General features: G+C 35.7%; 1 protein-coding gene across 2 annotated transcripts in view; it reads left to right on the top strand.

The window, feature by feature from the left end:
• ZPBP (zona pellucida binding protein) overlaps positions 1 to 15,290 on the top strand; it is a 116,715-nt gene that overhangs the window by 77,658 nt on the left and 23,767 nt on the right. For both annotated transcript variants that reach the window (XM_047095640.1, XM_047095641.1), the window contains one exon: positions 1,145 to 1,322. In XM_047095640.1, coding sequence (XP_046951596.1) covers positions 1,145 to 1,322 — 178 coding nt within the window. The remainder of the gene's footprint in view (positions 1 to 1,144; positions 1,323 to 15,290) is intronic.

The following is a 15,290-nucleotide window of genomic DNA, read 5'->3' as shown; positions in this document are numbered from 1 at the left end:
TGTTTAGTTGCAGTGATTTAGTTAGTTAGTTAGTTAGTTAGTTAGTTAGTTAGTTAGTTAGAGGTGGTGTTAGGAAGCTGAGTGATTATGTTTGTGCTCCTATAACTTTTAATTATGGTCTGGCATTTAAATATGGCTAATCAGATACCAGATTTATATCTAATTAATTCTTAAGTATTTCCTTACCCCAAATTTATGTTTAACCAAATAAACAGTAACAAATTTACCAAAGTTTATCAAAAGCAAAAACAAACCATTTAAACTATAGAAAGCTGGTAAGTAATTGATGAATAGAATATTTGCCTTAAATGCAGTATATTGAAAACATTGGTATAATTATTTAGAATAAATTTTCATGCAAGGAAAATTTGCAAGAAATGTGAAGAAGTCAGTAAGTTGGGGTACACCTTCAGTGGTTAGAGATCAGCATGAGTCCATTCATTTGTGCTCCTGACCTGATTCGAAGTTCCCAGTTAGAGTGGTAAAATTGAGGAGAACTTACTGGCTTGTAGAGGGTTTGAACTCATGCCCCTACTTCCTGCTTTAACACTGAAAAGCATAAAAACCTCTTGTTAATTTTAAGACTCACACCAGAATAATTATTACAGGCAAAAAGGTAATTAATTATAGATCAGAATGATGCCTTAATTATTTTGTTAATTTAATTTTGGGAGCACAGAAGTGGAAATTTTAACATTTGCTGTATTTCCTCTTGATTTTAAACCTGATTTTTCTTTGTGGAAAGAGTAGAGGGTATTCCTTTTTAAAGGAATGCTTTTTAAAGATTCTTAAAGTACATTTTTAAAGCACGTTAATTGTTGGAGTACATTTCTTAGAGTATATTCAACTCCACAAAGAGCTGTTTTGATTTTGCTCATATGCCCATCCATATATTATTCAAAATCCAAAGGGGCCAAAATGCTGGTTATATATCCAAATGGTTTCTTTGTAGCTGTATTTGAAGTCTATTTGGAACTCTGATGTTTATAGGTGACATTTTCAAATTTTTATATGTTATTTATATCCTGTGAATGCAAGAATAAATAAGGACCTCAGGAATTTGTTTTCACTGCCTCTAAATATGTAAGTTCTAAAATTAACTTATTTCTGATAATAATTTTCTCATATTGTATTTCAATTTTAGGCTAAAAATCTTATAGAGAGATTTTTTAATCAACAAGTAGAAGTTCTAGGCAGACGTGCAGAGCCATTGCCCGAAATATACTATATTGAAGGTACCCTTCAAATGGTATGGATTAATCGCTGCTTTCCAGGGTATGGAATGAATACCCTAAAACATCCAAAATGTCCTGAATGCTGTGGTATGTAATGAACTATAATTTCATGGTTTATATTTATGAAACCTTCCTTCTTTTCATGACCCTAAGTGAATGCCTAGTATTTATTTTTACTATCACTTAGATCTTTAGCTGATTTTAAGCAGTGTGTTTGAAAAGACTACGTGAGCTTGAAGATACAAAAGAAAAAAAAGCTGGCTTAACTTGGGCCTTGTATTAATATTCTAGCAAAGAAGGGTTAGGGGCGTTAGGCAGTTGTCTGGGAGGACACACAGATAATGGGTGTGAGTCATTTACTTACCCTAAAAAGAGACAAAGGATGTATTTTTTAGAATCCGTTATTGATGAGTTTACAAATTTGTACAGTTTAGACTAGCTATATTTTTACTTTCTCTTTTTTGCAATAAGTATATGAATTGTTTTCTTATCAGTTGTTTTTTTCTGACTTTTGATCGGAGCTCCAGGGCTATCTGGAGCTATCTGTACTATCTGGCTTTCATCTGTCTTTTCCTTATTAAAGAAGAGAGTTCTATAGAGGCTGTTTAGAATAAGTTAATTCATGGATTCAGAGTCTTTGAATTTCTGTTTTCAAAAGTTGAATGAGGCAATTAATCTTCAGTTTTTAAAGGCTTTCTAATAGCGACATCAGTAAATTAGTACCATTTTCATTCAGTCTTCTCTGATTGTTCTTTTCTACTCTCTATCTTAAGTTAGATCAAAATCCTTTCAGTAAAATAGAGCACTAAATTTTCTTTTTCCTTTGCTTGACTTAATTGGTAGATAATACTTTTCCTTTTTTTTCTGATTGAGTTTTTGGTTAAGGATATGAAATTTGACAAAATGTACTTGAAAAATTATCTTAGGAAATATGACACAGATTTAACAAATAAAACACATATACCAACTGTGTAACTATTTTGATAATCTGTGATTATGTATATCACTTTAGAGCACAGATAATGGTAAAGAAACTCTGGAAATACCAAACAGTGAGACCAGAACCTGGTAGTTTAGCTGTCTATTAAATGCATTTATATTTTCACTTTATAAAGACCTAAGATAAACTAAAAAGCTTAAATATTTGTATGTCATTAATTCCAAGAATTTTGAAATAGTTAAGCATAGCTTTTTCAAGTGAAATAATAGGGTTGAATCTCTGAGAAGCACAAAAATTTTACTACTGAAAAATTTTTTGCCTTTATACAATTTTGGATAATACAGTTGTCACATTCTCTCATTTTGCCATGCAATTATAACATTCAGTCTGTTATGCATCATCCTGTTTGATCAAGTTCATTAAAGTAATTGTTTTATTCCTGACAACAGACCCCATGGGAAGTATGTAATGAAACTTACAAGTTTCAGAAGTATTTCCTGCCTCTGTTATACTATTTTGTTCTCCCAGACATGGGGTCTGTGCCCACAGAGTTTACAGACACAGGAAATGCATTCGTAGAACAGTTAGGGAACAAGAGGCATAGGGAAGAGAATGAAAAGGAAATGATATAAAGGAAACTGAGTTACAGATAGGCTGGGTCACAGAGGATGTGATTAGACATGGCTTTCTGGGTTGATGTGAGACTTGAGGTAGGACTTTGAACATGCAGGGATAGCAGTTCTAGCCAAGTCAGGGGCCTGAAGGAGCATCAGGTTGCGGTGGGGGGGGGGGGGGGGAGGGCGGGGAGGTTGCATAACCAGGGCTAGAGGGGTGCTGTCAGAAGAACCCTGGGTTTAGCTGGGCTTAAAGAGGGCAGAGTGGGAGGGTACAAATTTAATGTGGCAGCAGGAGTCCTATCTTTGAGTGGAGGAGAGAAAGAACATTTTTTTTTCATTTTTATGGGATCATTATCATTGCTCAGTATACTTATTAACTAGTGATTTGCTAAATTTCATTTTATGCCATCATATGGTAAATAAATGTTTTAATTTAGAATTACCTTTGTGCTGTCATCATTTCTGTTACACGAATGAAGTAAGACTGAGCTGCCTTTTTAAAACAGAACTCATTAAGTATAATGTGACCATCGCATACAGTACTTTTGTCTATATTACATGAGGCCATCGCTCCAAAATTTTTAGAGAGCAAATGCTACCCAAAAAGATACTTAACTCATCCTTTGAATTGGAAGCCGGTATAAATGTGCCATTAGTTACAAGACAAAATTAGCATACTAAATGAACTTAAATCTATTTTATGCCAAATAGATTTAAGTACATTTAGTATGCTAATTGTATTAATTGTATGCTAGAGAGAAGCAAATGAAAACATGAGGTACTTTGTAAAACTTATTTCCAAAATGAAGAGACAGCAAGTTTATGTTTAACAAAGAGGATTGATTGGGACATGAATGTGAGAAAAATGCGTTTACTTTCTCAGCAGTAGATTAAGTGAATAGCGGGTGTTTTCTTCTTTTTTTGGATGTCATACTTTACTTCTGTGATTTTACTTCTAGATGACAGATAAAGATTGCTTGCTTATAAACTAGTGGAGGCTTAACATTTTTACCTATGTTATCTTTCTCATTTCTAATTCGTTTAGCATTTTAAATTAATTTTCACTGTAAAATACTTCTCTCATTTCATATTTAGCATTGCTTAATTTTGTCATGATTTTGTCAATCATTTTGATGCTGAAGAAAGAAGATTCTAATTAAGTCTGTGAATACTAGATGTCTCATACTTTCATAGATTATAAAGATAATACAACCAAAGACCAGCTAGAAGATTATATTGTTTTCTAATATAATTTTTTTTAAAACACAGATTCTGAAATTTGATTTCCTGGATGATTTCTGTAGTTTGTATTATTTCTGTAAAACTCTATCTTATTTTTATTTTTCTCCATTTTATTTGTATTTAATTGCCTCAGAAAAACATCTGAATGTCAAATAACGTTTTTTGACATAATTTCCCACTACACCTTCTTTTTCTTCCTCTTTAAACTTTGGCAGTGCTTTTAAAACTCTGGTGTGTATCAAAATTACCTAAAGATTTTCTGAAAAATATATCAAGGTATGGGAAGCAGACATCTCCTTCTGGAATAAGCACTTAAGGGGATTCTGATACACATGGAGGTCTGAGATTCCTGAGTATTAGCATTGGTGTGCCAATACCTTTTTTAAATGCTTGAATAGTAGCATTGATAAGCAGTACCCAGATAAGATAACTTTCCTTCTACTGGGGAAGCAGACTATTTTTCACTGACTGTTGCAGATTGAATGTATAGCTCAGTAACCGTTTATGTAATATTGTCAATTTCTGTTGCTTTCTCTGAACATAAGATTTGCTGCTGTACATTCAAAGCTCCCAGGGAGCTCTTTGTTAGTGATACCGTGTCTGTGAGTAGTCAGAAATAATTAGGTTGTAGGTACAGTATTTAAACATCTTGAGATGATTTTATTGATAAAGTATACCTTATAAAATACCTGTGTACTTTATGCAGTAAAAGTGAATTAAACGATACAGTTGTTTTTAATAAGGTCTTTTAGACTCCAAAATTTATCTTGCTCAGATATGCAACCCTGAACCTTTGTTTTAATTTTAAATCAAAGAACCAAGAAAAATAATAATAATAAAAAAGCTGATATTAACAAAACAGGATTGGCAAGAAGTCTCACTAGATACACAGAGGGGCATTACATGATGATAAAAGGATAAGTCTGTCAAGAAGATATAATAATGTAAGATTGCTAAATTTATGAGTGCTTAATAACATGGTTTTAAATATGTAAAACAAAAAGTGTCAGAGAGGTAATACTGGAATGCCAAGCCATAAAGAAAAACAATGAAATTGGACCCAGTTTAAAAAGTCACAATCACCTCCGGACGTGTTATAGACATAAATACATAAAAATAGTAAATATGTTAGAATACAGTGTAGAGAAATATCATCATGTCTTCAGCATCAGAAAATGATTTTCCAGGGCGCCTGGGTGGCTCAGTCAGTTGGGCAACCGACTTTGACTCGAGTCGTGATCTCACGGTTTGTGAGTTCAAGCCCCACATCGGGCTCTGGGCTGACAGCTCGGAGCCTGGAGCCTGCTTTGGATTCTGTGTCTCCTTCTCTCTCTGCCCCTGCCCCACTGTGCTCTGTCTTTTCTGTCTCTCAAAAATAAATGTTAAAAAAAATTTTTTTTAAGTGATTTCCCAAAAGAGACACAAAAATCACTAACTTTAATTAAATGGTTGATAATTTTTTCTACTAAATTAAGTACTTCTGTTTATCAAGACACTGCAAAGAGAGAAAAGGTAGTCTACAGAATGGGAAAATTATTTGTAATGGATATAACCAACAAAAGACCACTACCCAGAACATATTTAAAAATTTAATACAAAACACTTTTTAAGACAGATACGATATGTTTTTACTCTTATGTGGATCCTGAGAAACTTGACAGAAACCCATGGGGGAGGGGAAGGAAAAAAAAAAAGAGGTTAGAGTGGGAGAGAGCTAGAGCATAAGAGACTCTTAAAAACTGAGAACAAACTGAGGGCTGATGGGGGGTGGGAAGGGAGGGGAGGGTGGATGATGGGTATTGAAGAGGGTGTCTTTTGGGATGAGCACTGGGTGTTGTATGGAAACCAATTTGACAATAAATTTCATATATTAAAAATAAAAAAAATAAAAAATAAAGTAAATTTTAAAAAAACCACTTTTTAAAAAAGACAAAACAATTTTCAAAAATGGGAAAAGATTTGAACAGATGTACTTAACAAAAGAGTAATTCCAGGTCATCAATGGGTACATGAAAATACGTTCACACTTTCTGTAATCGGAAATGTAAATTCAAGACAGAATGAGATCCGACTACACAGCTCTGAGATTGACAGGAAGTAAACAGTCAGGGAATACTAGGTGCCGAAAAGGGGTGGAGGCCCAGGAGCAGCTGCACTCTGCCTGCGTGAGTGGAGATCATGCCACTGTGGGAAACAGTTGCATGTCGTAGTAAATGTGCCATGCACGCATTCTGTGACTAGCGTTTGACTCGGGGAAATTTCATCACGGCGTATTTTCTAATAGTCCCAAACTGGAGACAACCCAAGTGTCCACTAATGGTAAGATGTGTGAATAACTAGTGATCTATTCATACAATGGAATGCTTTACAGGAATGACAGTGAATGAATGGGGATTACAGTCATATGGGTGCATTTTATTAACTTACAGGAAAGAAGCTAAACACCACAGAATCCATGTAGCGTAGGCATAGTTCAATTCTTTTATAGAGATATATTCATGAATCCTGAAACTAGAATGCAGTCCAGGGACAGTATTACCACAAAACAGAAGAGTGTTGACTTCTGGAGGGATGGAAGGGACTGTGATTGGAGGGGGCACAGGAGGAATTTGGGGGTGATGGCAGTTTTGTGTTACAGCCTAAACTGTTTCCAGATAGGTTTCTGTGCAATATTCATTATATTGTACATTTATGTCTTTTTCTTTCTTCATGTGTTATATTTCATAATAAGATATAAAGATACTAAATTGTCCCCTAAAGCTCGAACACCACTGTTAAAGGCACTGTGAAGCAAAGAAATTTACAAGTGTTTTTTTTTTCTTTTTGTATGGTATCACTTGATTTTTGTCTTCATAAATTTACAATTCTAACAGCTATTAGTAATGGCTCAGTGGGAATAATGAAATCATTATGATTTACTTTCTTTTAACCATTAAGTTATAAACATAGTTCTGTATTATTCTGCTGTCTTCAGACTGGTTTTATTTATTTAAAATGGATAGCCAAGCATTTTATGTTAGACTTTAGGTTATTTCCTATTGTTACCATGATATTAAAGATGATTTACCATTACAGTTATTCAGCTTTTATTTTTTGAGTTATTTCCTTGTATACATTTACAGAAATGTGACTACTAGTTTTAAAAAATGAGCATTTTGACTTTGGATATTTTTGGTTATTTTATCAGTTTTAAATGTTCACACCATCTCCAGCCTCTCTCACAATAGAGATGGGATTACAGACAGTTTGGAACTTCTTTTGTTGGACTGCAAGCATCACTTTTCAAAAAGTAAAAAGCAGACTTTTACAGCCATACAGAGTTAGGCCGCGTCACTCCCCTCGCCGCAGGCTGCGTCGGCTAATTCCCTTTAGTCTCCAGGGATTTTACACTTGCCACTCAAGGCCCGTTCCCCAGACAGCCTTCCATGGCCTCCTCTTAACTGTTCTGTACCTTCTTTCTCCCTCTCTGCCCGCCTGCAGTTAAATCCTCCTTTAGGTCTTTCTGCCAAATTTATCTTCTTGTCTCTATTCCTGTTACAGTCGTCTAATTTGAATTCTGTGTGTGTGTGTGTGTGTGTGTGTGTGCACGCGCGCACACACTCATGTGGAATGATTACATTCCCTTCCTAACTGGGGAATTCTTCTTCTCCTCTTCAGCCCATATCTCACATAGCTTTCAGTTATACCCCTAAATTCCTAGTGTAATCCCCTCATTTTTTACTTTAAAACCTTCAATAATAAGATGCTGGCTTCATAGCATAACTTGCTATTCCCATCCTGAGCCATTTCATCCTTATCTTTCAGCAACTCATAAATGCCTTCAGTACAGTAGTGGCATTATTTTCTATTTTATTCATCCAGACATGTGTTAGAATTCAGAGATATATACAGTGGCTTATTGCTAAACGTCAGACCCTAGGGATACATTGATGAATGAACTGAAAAAATGGCTTCTCTGATATTTAAGTTTATCAGATCAAACAACCCTTAAACAGAAGAGTTAATAAAATCATTGCACGTGGTGATCGGCACAATTAAAACATTAAACAGGGTGATGTGATACGCTCTAGCGTATCAGTCGGGTTCAAACAGGAAACACTAGTATATCCAATAGCATTTAATGAAAGTGCCGCAGTTGGAGGTTTGGGTGGAATGCGGGGGCCAGTAAGGTGTGTTGAAGCATCTAGAACTACAACACCTTGAAGCTTGTATCACGTACCATCCCCAGGCTTGAAGGAGGACGAGGAAGGAGCCATGCAGCCTGTAGGGCTGGAGCTGGGGAGACGGGCCGCCTGGGGCAGGCTGTGGGCATATGGCAAGGTGGTCACTGTGGACACCCAGCAGCGAGGCAGGGGGGAACGAATGCCCTGTTGTGCAGACCTCTAAGGGAGCCTCCTTCCAATCAGACACAAAGGGAGGGACCCTGGGTGATAGGGAGTCTCTCAGTATTAGCTCCAAGAAGCATAGCACAGGGCACAGAAGGGTGGGAAGTGCACCAGGCTGTGGGTTTAAATGGAGACTGACCATCAGAGATAGTAACTAGGATTTGGATGGAGGACCATATCAATTGGATTTTGAGGAAGACTTGACTCAAAAAGTGACTCCTGAGTCAAGCCCTGTGTGATGAGAAGAATGTCATAAAGATTTGTGAACAGAGTTTTCCTGGCAGAAAACACACACAAAAGCAAGACTGAGCATGGCCTAATTAATAACTGAGTCCTGCCCATGGCAATAGAGAAAGTGGATGGATTTAATATATTTAAGGGGCACAGTCAAGAAACATTATTCGTGGATTGTGAAAGCATGAGGAGGACAGCAGGAATAAGGTATAATTCTTAAGTTTTAAGTATGAGTATGTGCTTTAACGGAGATCGCAGTTGAATTGTTTCGTATCATGTAAAGTTGCAGTGTGATTTTATCTCCTATTGAACGCCCAGTTTCTCAGGCCCGTTTATTGAAAAGCTCATGCTCTCCTAAAAGCTGAATTGAAGTGTCTGTATAGGTAGAGGTGGGTATGTTTTTTTAATCCCCAGTATGGTGGTGTTTGGTGGTGGGGCCTTTGGGGAATTGATTTTTGAATACGGTGGAAAGTCAGGGTCCAGTGTTATTTACTTACATGCGGGGTATTCAGTTTCCCAGAAATCTTTTATTAAAAAGGCTATCCTTTATACATGGAATGGTCTTGGCTTTCTTGTTGGACGTCAGTTGATCATGTAGGGGAGGGTTTGTTTCTGGGATTCTCTCATGTCCCATTGGTCTGGATGTCTGTGTTCATGCCACACTGTTTTGATCAGGAAGTGTGATTCCTCCAATTTTGTCTTTCTTTTTTTAATATTTTCTGGTTACTTGTAGGTGCATGAGTTTATATACGGATTTTAAGGTGAGTTTTTTTATTTCTGAAAAAAAAAAACATAGTTGGGATTTTGATAGGGATTGCATTGAATCCGTAGATCGCCTTGTGTGGCATTAGTGTTTTCATCTTAATAATATTAAGCCTTCCAATCCATAAGTACAGAGGTCTTCCCAATTATTTGTGTGTTATTTCTTTTTTTTTTTTTCCAGCAATGTTGAAAGTTGTAGTTGTCAGTGTACAGGTCTTCTATCTCCTCTTTTAAATTTATTTCTAAACATTTTATTCTTTTTGATGTTATTGTAAAATAGTTTTTTGAATTCTCTCTTGAATTGTTCATTGCTGACTTAGAGAAATGCAACTATTTTAGTGTATTGATTTTATATGGTGCAACTTTGCCGAATTTGTTTATCAGATTCACAGGGGTGGGGTTTTGTTTTTTTTTTTTTTTTGAGTCATAAGATCATGAGCAGAAATAATTTTCTTCTTCACTTACAGTTGGATTCCTTGTATTTCTTTTTCTTACCAAATTACTCTGTCTAGAACTTGCACTATGGTGAATATAAATGGCAAATGTGGACATCTGTGTTTATTTTGGTCTTGGGGGAAAAGCTTCAGTCTTTTATTGTTGAATATGATGTTGCTATGAGTGTTTCATTTTTGGCCTTCACCATGTTTAGAAATTTTTCTTCCCCTCATAGTTTGTTATTTTTATCCTGAATGAGTATTGACATTGGGAAAATGTTTTTTTTGCATTCATTGAGATGAGCACGTGTTGGATTTTTCTCCTTTTATTCTGTTAATGTGGTATATTACATTGATCAAGTTTTCATATGTTGAACCATCCTTGCATTCTGGGAATAAAAACCCACTTGGTTGCTGAATTTGGTTTCTTTGTATTCTGTTGAGGATTTTTACATCAGTATTTTAAGGGTTATTGGACTGTATTTTTCTTACAGTGTCTTCGTCTGGCTTTGGTACCGGAGAAGTGCTAGCCTTGTAGAATTAGGAGGTTTTCCCTCATTTGCAAATTTTTGGATGAGTTTGAGAACAGAATTTGTGTTACTTATTGTTTAAATTTTGGTAGAATTCATTGGTGAAGCCATGTGATCCTGGGCTGTTCCTTCTGGGGAGGTTTTTGATAACTGATTCATTATCTTACCAGTTACAGGTCCATTTGGATTTTTTACTTCTTTATGGGTCATTTTAGTAGATTATGTGTTTCTAGAATTTTTTCCATTTCATCTAGGTTATTCAGTTTGTTGGTATATGATTATTAATAGTATAGTTTTATATTCTCAAAATCAGTAATACTATTCCTACGTTTTTGTTTGTGTAAAATCAGTAATGTTCCTATGTTCACTGATACTGTGATTTTAGTATTTTGAATCTTCTCTCATTTAATCTTACTCAAACTAGCTGAAGCGGTCCATTTTTTTTTTTGTTTGGGCTTTGTCGATTTTTTCTATTATATATATTATATGTAATATATAAAATATATATATTAACCTCACCTTTAATCTTTATTATTTCCTTCATTCTGCTGGCTTTGTGCTCAGTTTGTTTCACTTTTCCTAGTTCCTTAAGTTAAGTCAGTTTATTAATTTCAGATCTTTCTTCTTTTTTGATGTATATATTTAGTCATAAATAACACTCTTAGTACTTATTTTGCTGCATCCCTTAAGGTTTGGTATATAGTGTTCTCGTTTTTATTTGTCTTATGATATTTATTTCCTTTGTGTTTATTAACTGATTCATTGATTGTTTATATTGTTTGATTTCTAAGTATTTGCGAATTTTCCAGTATTCTTAATATACTGATTTCTAGCTTCATTCTTTTGGGATCAGAAAGGATACTTCATTGATTTTAATCTTTTAAAATTGATTAAGACTTATTTTTTTTGTGATCCAACACATGGTCTGTACTGGAGAATGTCCCATGTGCACTTGATAAAAATATGTATTTAGTTATTCTGGTGGAGGCTTCTGTGTGTGTCTCTTAAGTCCTTTTGGTTTATAGTTTTGTTCAAGGCCTGTAATGATCTTTTGTCTGCTTGTTATTATTAAAAGTGGAGTATTCAAGTCACTATTTTGTATAACTCTTTTTCCCTTCAGTTCCGTCAGTTTGCTTTATATGTTTTGGGACTCTGTTGTTAGGTGCGGCACATGTATGTTTATAATTGTTGTATCTTCATGATGAACTAAATTGTCCTTCATCAGTATGTACTTCCCATCTTTTTGTGTTGTTGTTGTTAAGTTTTTCTCTGAAAATCTATTTTGTCTATATTAGGATAGCCACTCCAGCTTTCTTTGGTTATAGTTTGCATGTAATAACTTTTTTCTGTTTTTTTACTTACAGCCTATTTGCATCTCAGACCTAATTGGGTCTCTTGTGGATAACGTAATTGCATCATTTTTTATTATCTGCTCTGCCAGTATCTGTCTCTTGATTAAAGAAGTTAATCCACTTACATTTAAAGTTACTGCTTAAAAGGAAGGATGTCAGTTTTTTTGATATTTGTTTTCTGTATTTCTTAAAACTTTCTTTTTCCTAATTTCTTCCATTGATGTCCTTTTCTGTTGAGTTGATTTTTTTAATAGTGACACTTTTTTGATTCCCTTCTCATTTCCTTTGTATCTATAGTAGAGCTATACAATGGGGATGACATAAAACAACCTGACTTTAATTTTAGCAACTTAAGTTCATTCAAATATAAAAGCTCTACACCCCCTTTGTTTGTGTCACAAATTGTATCTTTAATATTGTGTGCCCCAAAACAGAGATGTGTAATTATTTTTCTGCATTTGTCTTGTAAATCATTTTGAAAATAAAAAAGTGGTTACAAATTGAAATAATAATACCCACATTTATACTCCTCATGTATTTACTTTTACCAGAGATCTTTATATTGCCTCCTGGCTTTGAGTTACTGTCTAGCATTCTTTATTTCTACCTGAATGACTTCCTTTAGCATTTCTTGTAGGGCAGGTGGTTTGGTAATGAACTCCCTCAGCTTTTCTTTATCTGAGAATAGCTTAATTTCCCCCTTGTTTTTGAAGGGCAGGCATTATTGCCAGATGTAGAATTTTCAGGTGACCCTTTTTTTCTTTCAGTACTTTAGGTATACAGTGCTACTTCTTTATGGCCTACAAGATTTCTGCTGAGAAATTGGGTGATAGTCTTGCGTAGGATCTCACGTACGTGATGAGTTGCTTATGTCTTGCTTCTTTCAGTATTTTTCTGTACTGTTGCCTTTCAACAGTTTGGTTTTAATGTGTGTTGCTGTGCGTCTCTGAGTTTATCCTACTTGGATTTGTTAAGTCCTTCTATTTATAAATTCATGCATTCAAGTTTTTGACCTTTATTTCATTGCCTTTCCCTTCTCCTTCTGGGATTCCCATAATTTCCACCTCCAGATGTCCCACAAGTCTTCATTTTTCTTTCTGTAACTTAGACTTGATAATTTCAATTTTTCTATCTTCTGATTCACTGCTTCATTCCTATTTTTCATTTCAGTTTTTTTTTTTTAAGATTTCTTTCTCTCTTTCTCTCTCTCTCTATGTCCTCCATTTCAGTTCTTGTATTCTGCAATTCTGATAGGTTCTTTATTATACATTCTCTCCCTTTCTTGAAGTTTTCACTGAGTTCTTATGCCCTTTTCTCCAACCTAGTGAGCATCTGTACAATCATTATTTTAAATTTTTTATCAGGCATACTGCTTGTCTCTGTTTCATTTGGTTCTTTTTCTGAGGTTTTGTATTTTCCTTTCTTTTTTGAGTATATTCCCATCTCCTCGTTTTGATTGACTTTTTGTGTTTCTGGGAGTTAGGTGGAATGGACAGCTTCTTGTAAACTTGAAGGAATGGTCTTGCATATGGTCCTTCTCTCGGTAGACTGTGTGTTCCTGGTGACTTTGGTTGGCTGGCTGCAGCTGTGGCTGGCATGGCTGGGGGTGCTCTGGAGGGATGACCAGAGTTGAAGTTGGTGTGGACCAGGTGGTCCCAGTGCTCACCAAGCAGAGAGTAAGTACCCTGTCAAGACAGCTGAAGTGTATGGAAGCCAGTGGTCCCAGGGCTGTCTGTACGAAGGGAACCCTGGGAGGACAGCTGAAACTGAAGTGGCTGTCCTAGGACATTCTGTGCAGGGGGTGCCCTGGTAGGGTGTGGGCGAGGGGTTCTGGGGTTCTCCACACAGGGGCAGGCAGAGTGAGGTGGGTCATGGGGTGGCAGGGGGAGGCGTTCAGAAAACAGGGTCACCCTGGCGGGACAGCTGTTGCTGTAGTTCTTTGTTTTATTTGTTAAAAATCTTAATTTTTACCCATTTGTTCCTTTTCCATGTCACTACCCAACTGCCAAAGGACACTTTTCCTTTTTGTTTTTTTTTTTCTTTTTTCCTCCTCAAAAAAAATATATGCATCTTGAATATTTGGAGATTTTCAAAATGTAATTTGATATTGAGTTCTGATTTAATCTACTGTGGTGAATAAAAATACTGTGTTAATTTAATCCATATATTTATAGTTATTTTATTGAAAACAATGTGAATCCTGTAGTTGTTGAGTGTATTGGTCTGTAAGTCTCAGTTTTGTTCATGTACTTGATAATGCATGTTTGTTAATATAACCTATATTCAAATGGGATTTTTGATCTACTTCTGTGGCTCTTTGTTCTATTCAGTTTTGTCACTTGCCAGGAAAAAAATGGTCAAAATTCTCAAATATGACTGTTTTTAAAATTAATTTTTTGATATTAGTAAAACCACTCCAGATTTTTGTGTGATGTTTTCTAACCTTTTCATTTTTTGAAAGTAATTAATGTGTGTCAGCCTTATAGATGAACCTTCAAGTTTTCATCCATTTTGACAATGTCTTTTAATTGGATTTTTAATCCTTTTATATTTAATCTATGGTTTGGATTTAAGTATACCGTAGTATGCTATATTATTCACTTAAGTATAGTGCTTTGATCAGTTGCAAAGGTATTAGGAGTTAAGACTTAGATCTGTCTTTTTGAGGGACGTAATTCAACACACTGCAGTCTGCCCTTAGCCCTCAAATATTCTTGACTGTACCGCTTTCAAAAATCCATTCCCCCATCCCAGCATCCTCTAAAATTTCATCCCATTATAACTTCACCTCTGAGTCTAAAATCTCACTCAAATATCGGTTCAGAAATTCCAAATCCCCATTATTTAAGTCCTCCACATTGTGTATGGTTGCGACTCCACTGGTGATCCATCTTGGGGCAAAATTCCTCTCTGTGGACATTTGAACTTAGGAAAAAAATTACCTGCTTCTAAAATAAACTGGGATAGGCATAAGAAATTGCCAGAAAGAAAGGAGTCAACAAGTTTGAAACTCAGGAGGGAAAATTCCTTTAAATTTCAGGGCTTCACCATAGTCCTTTGTATCTCAGGCCTCTTCCCGGGGGACCCACAGAGGCACGGATTAATGGGTCCATGGAGTCCATGGCTACAGGTTCCAGGCCCGTGGCTCTCACTTGGTCAGCCACTGGGCCTGGGATGCTCTCCTGCCAGTCATTCCTCCCTTTTTCCTCAGAGGGGAACATATGTTTGCAGATAATAATACCAGCCCATTGCCTGCTTGTAAAATTTTGGAACTCTAACAGCCCTCTTTAATTTTATCCTGTCTGTCCCCTTTAGTCCACGTGAGCAGTGTTTCTGCTGTAAAACATTCTCAGAAACCTTGCGGGTGTTCTGTTTGTGTCTTGGACGCTCACACCATTAATCAAAAATCTTGTGGAGGCACAGATCTTTTCTGAAAACTGTGAATATCAATTCCAGGTTTTGGGGTGGTTGAGTGGATCTATGAGTCACATACCTAATTTCAGTAGCAAAAGTTTATCTGGCCATACCATCATTGTCCCCACAGCTTGCTTTTCTGCTA

This window comes from Lynx rufus, unplaced genomic scaffold (genome assembly GCF_022079265.1).
Source record: "Lynx rufus isolate CCGP_SWC_20201006 ecotype Redwood Valley unplaced genomic scaffold, mLynRuf1.p SCAF_4, whole genome shotgun sequence".
NCBI lineage: Eukaryota > Metazoa > Chordata > Mammalia > Carnivora > Felidae > Lynx > Lynx rufus.
This window is presented reverse-complemented; position numbering and strand designations above follow the sequence as displayed.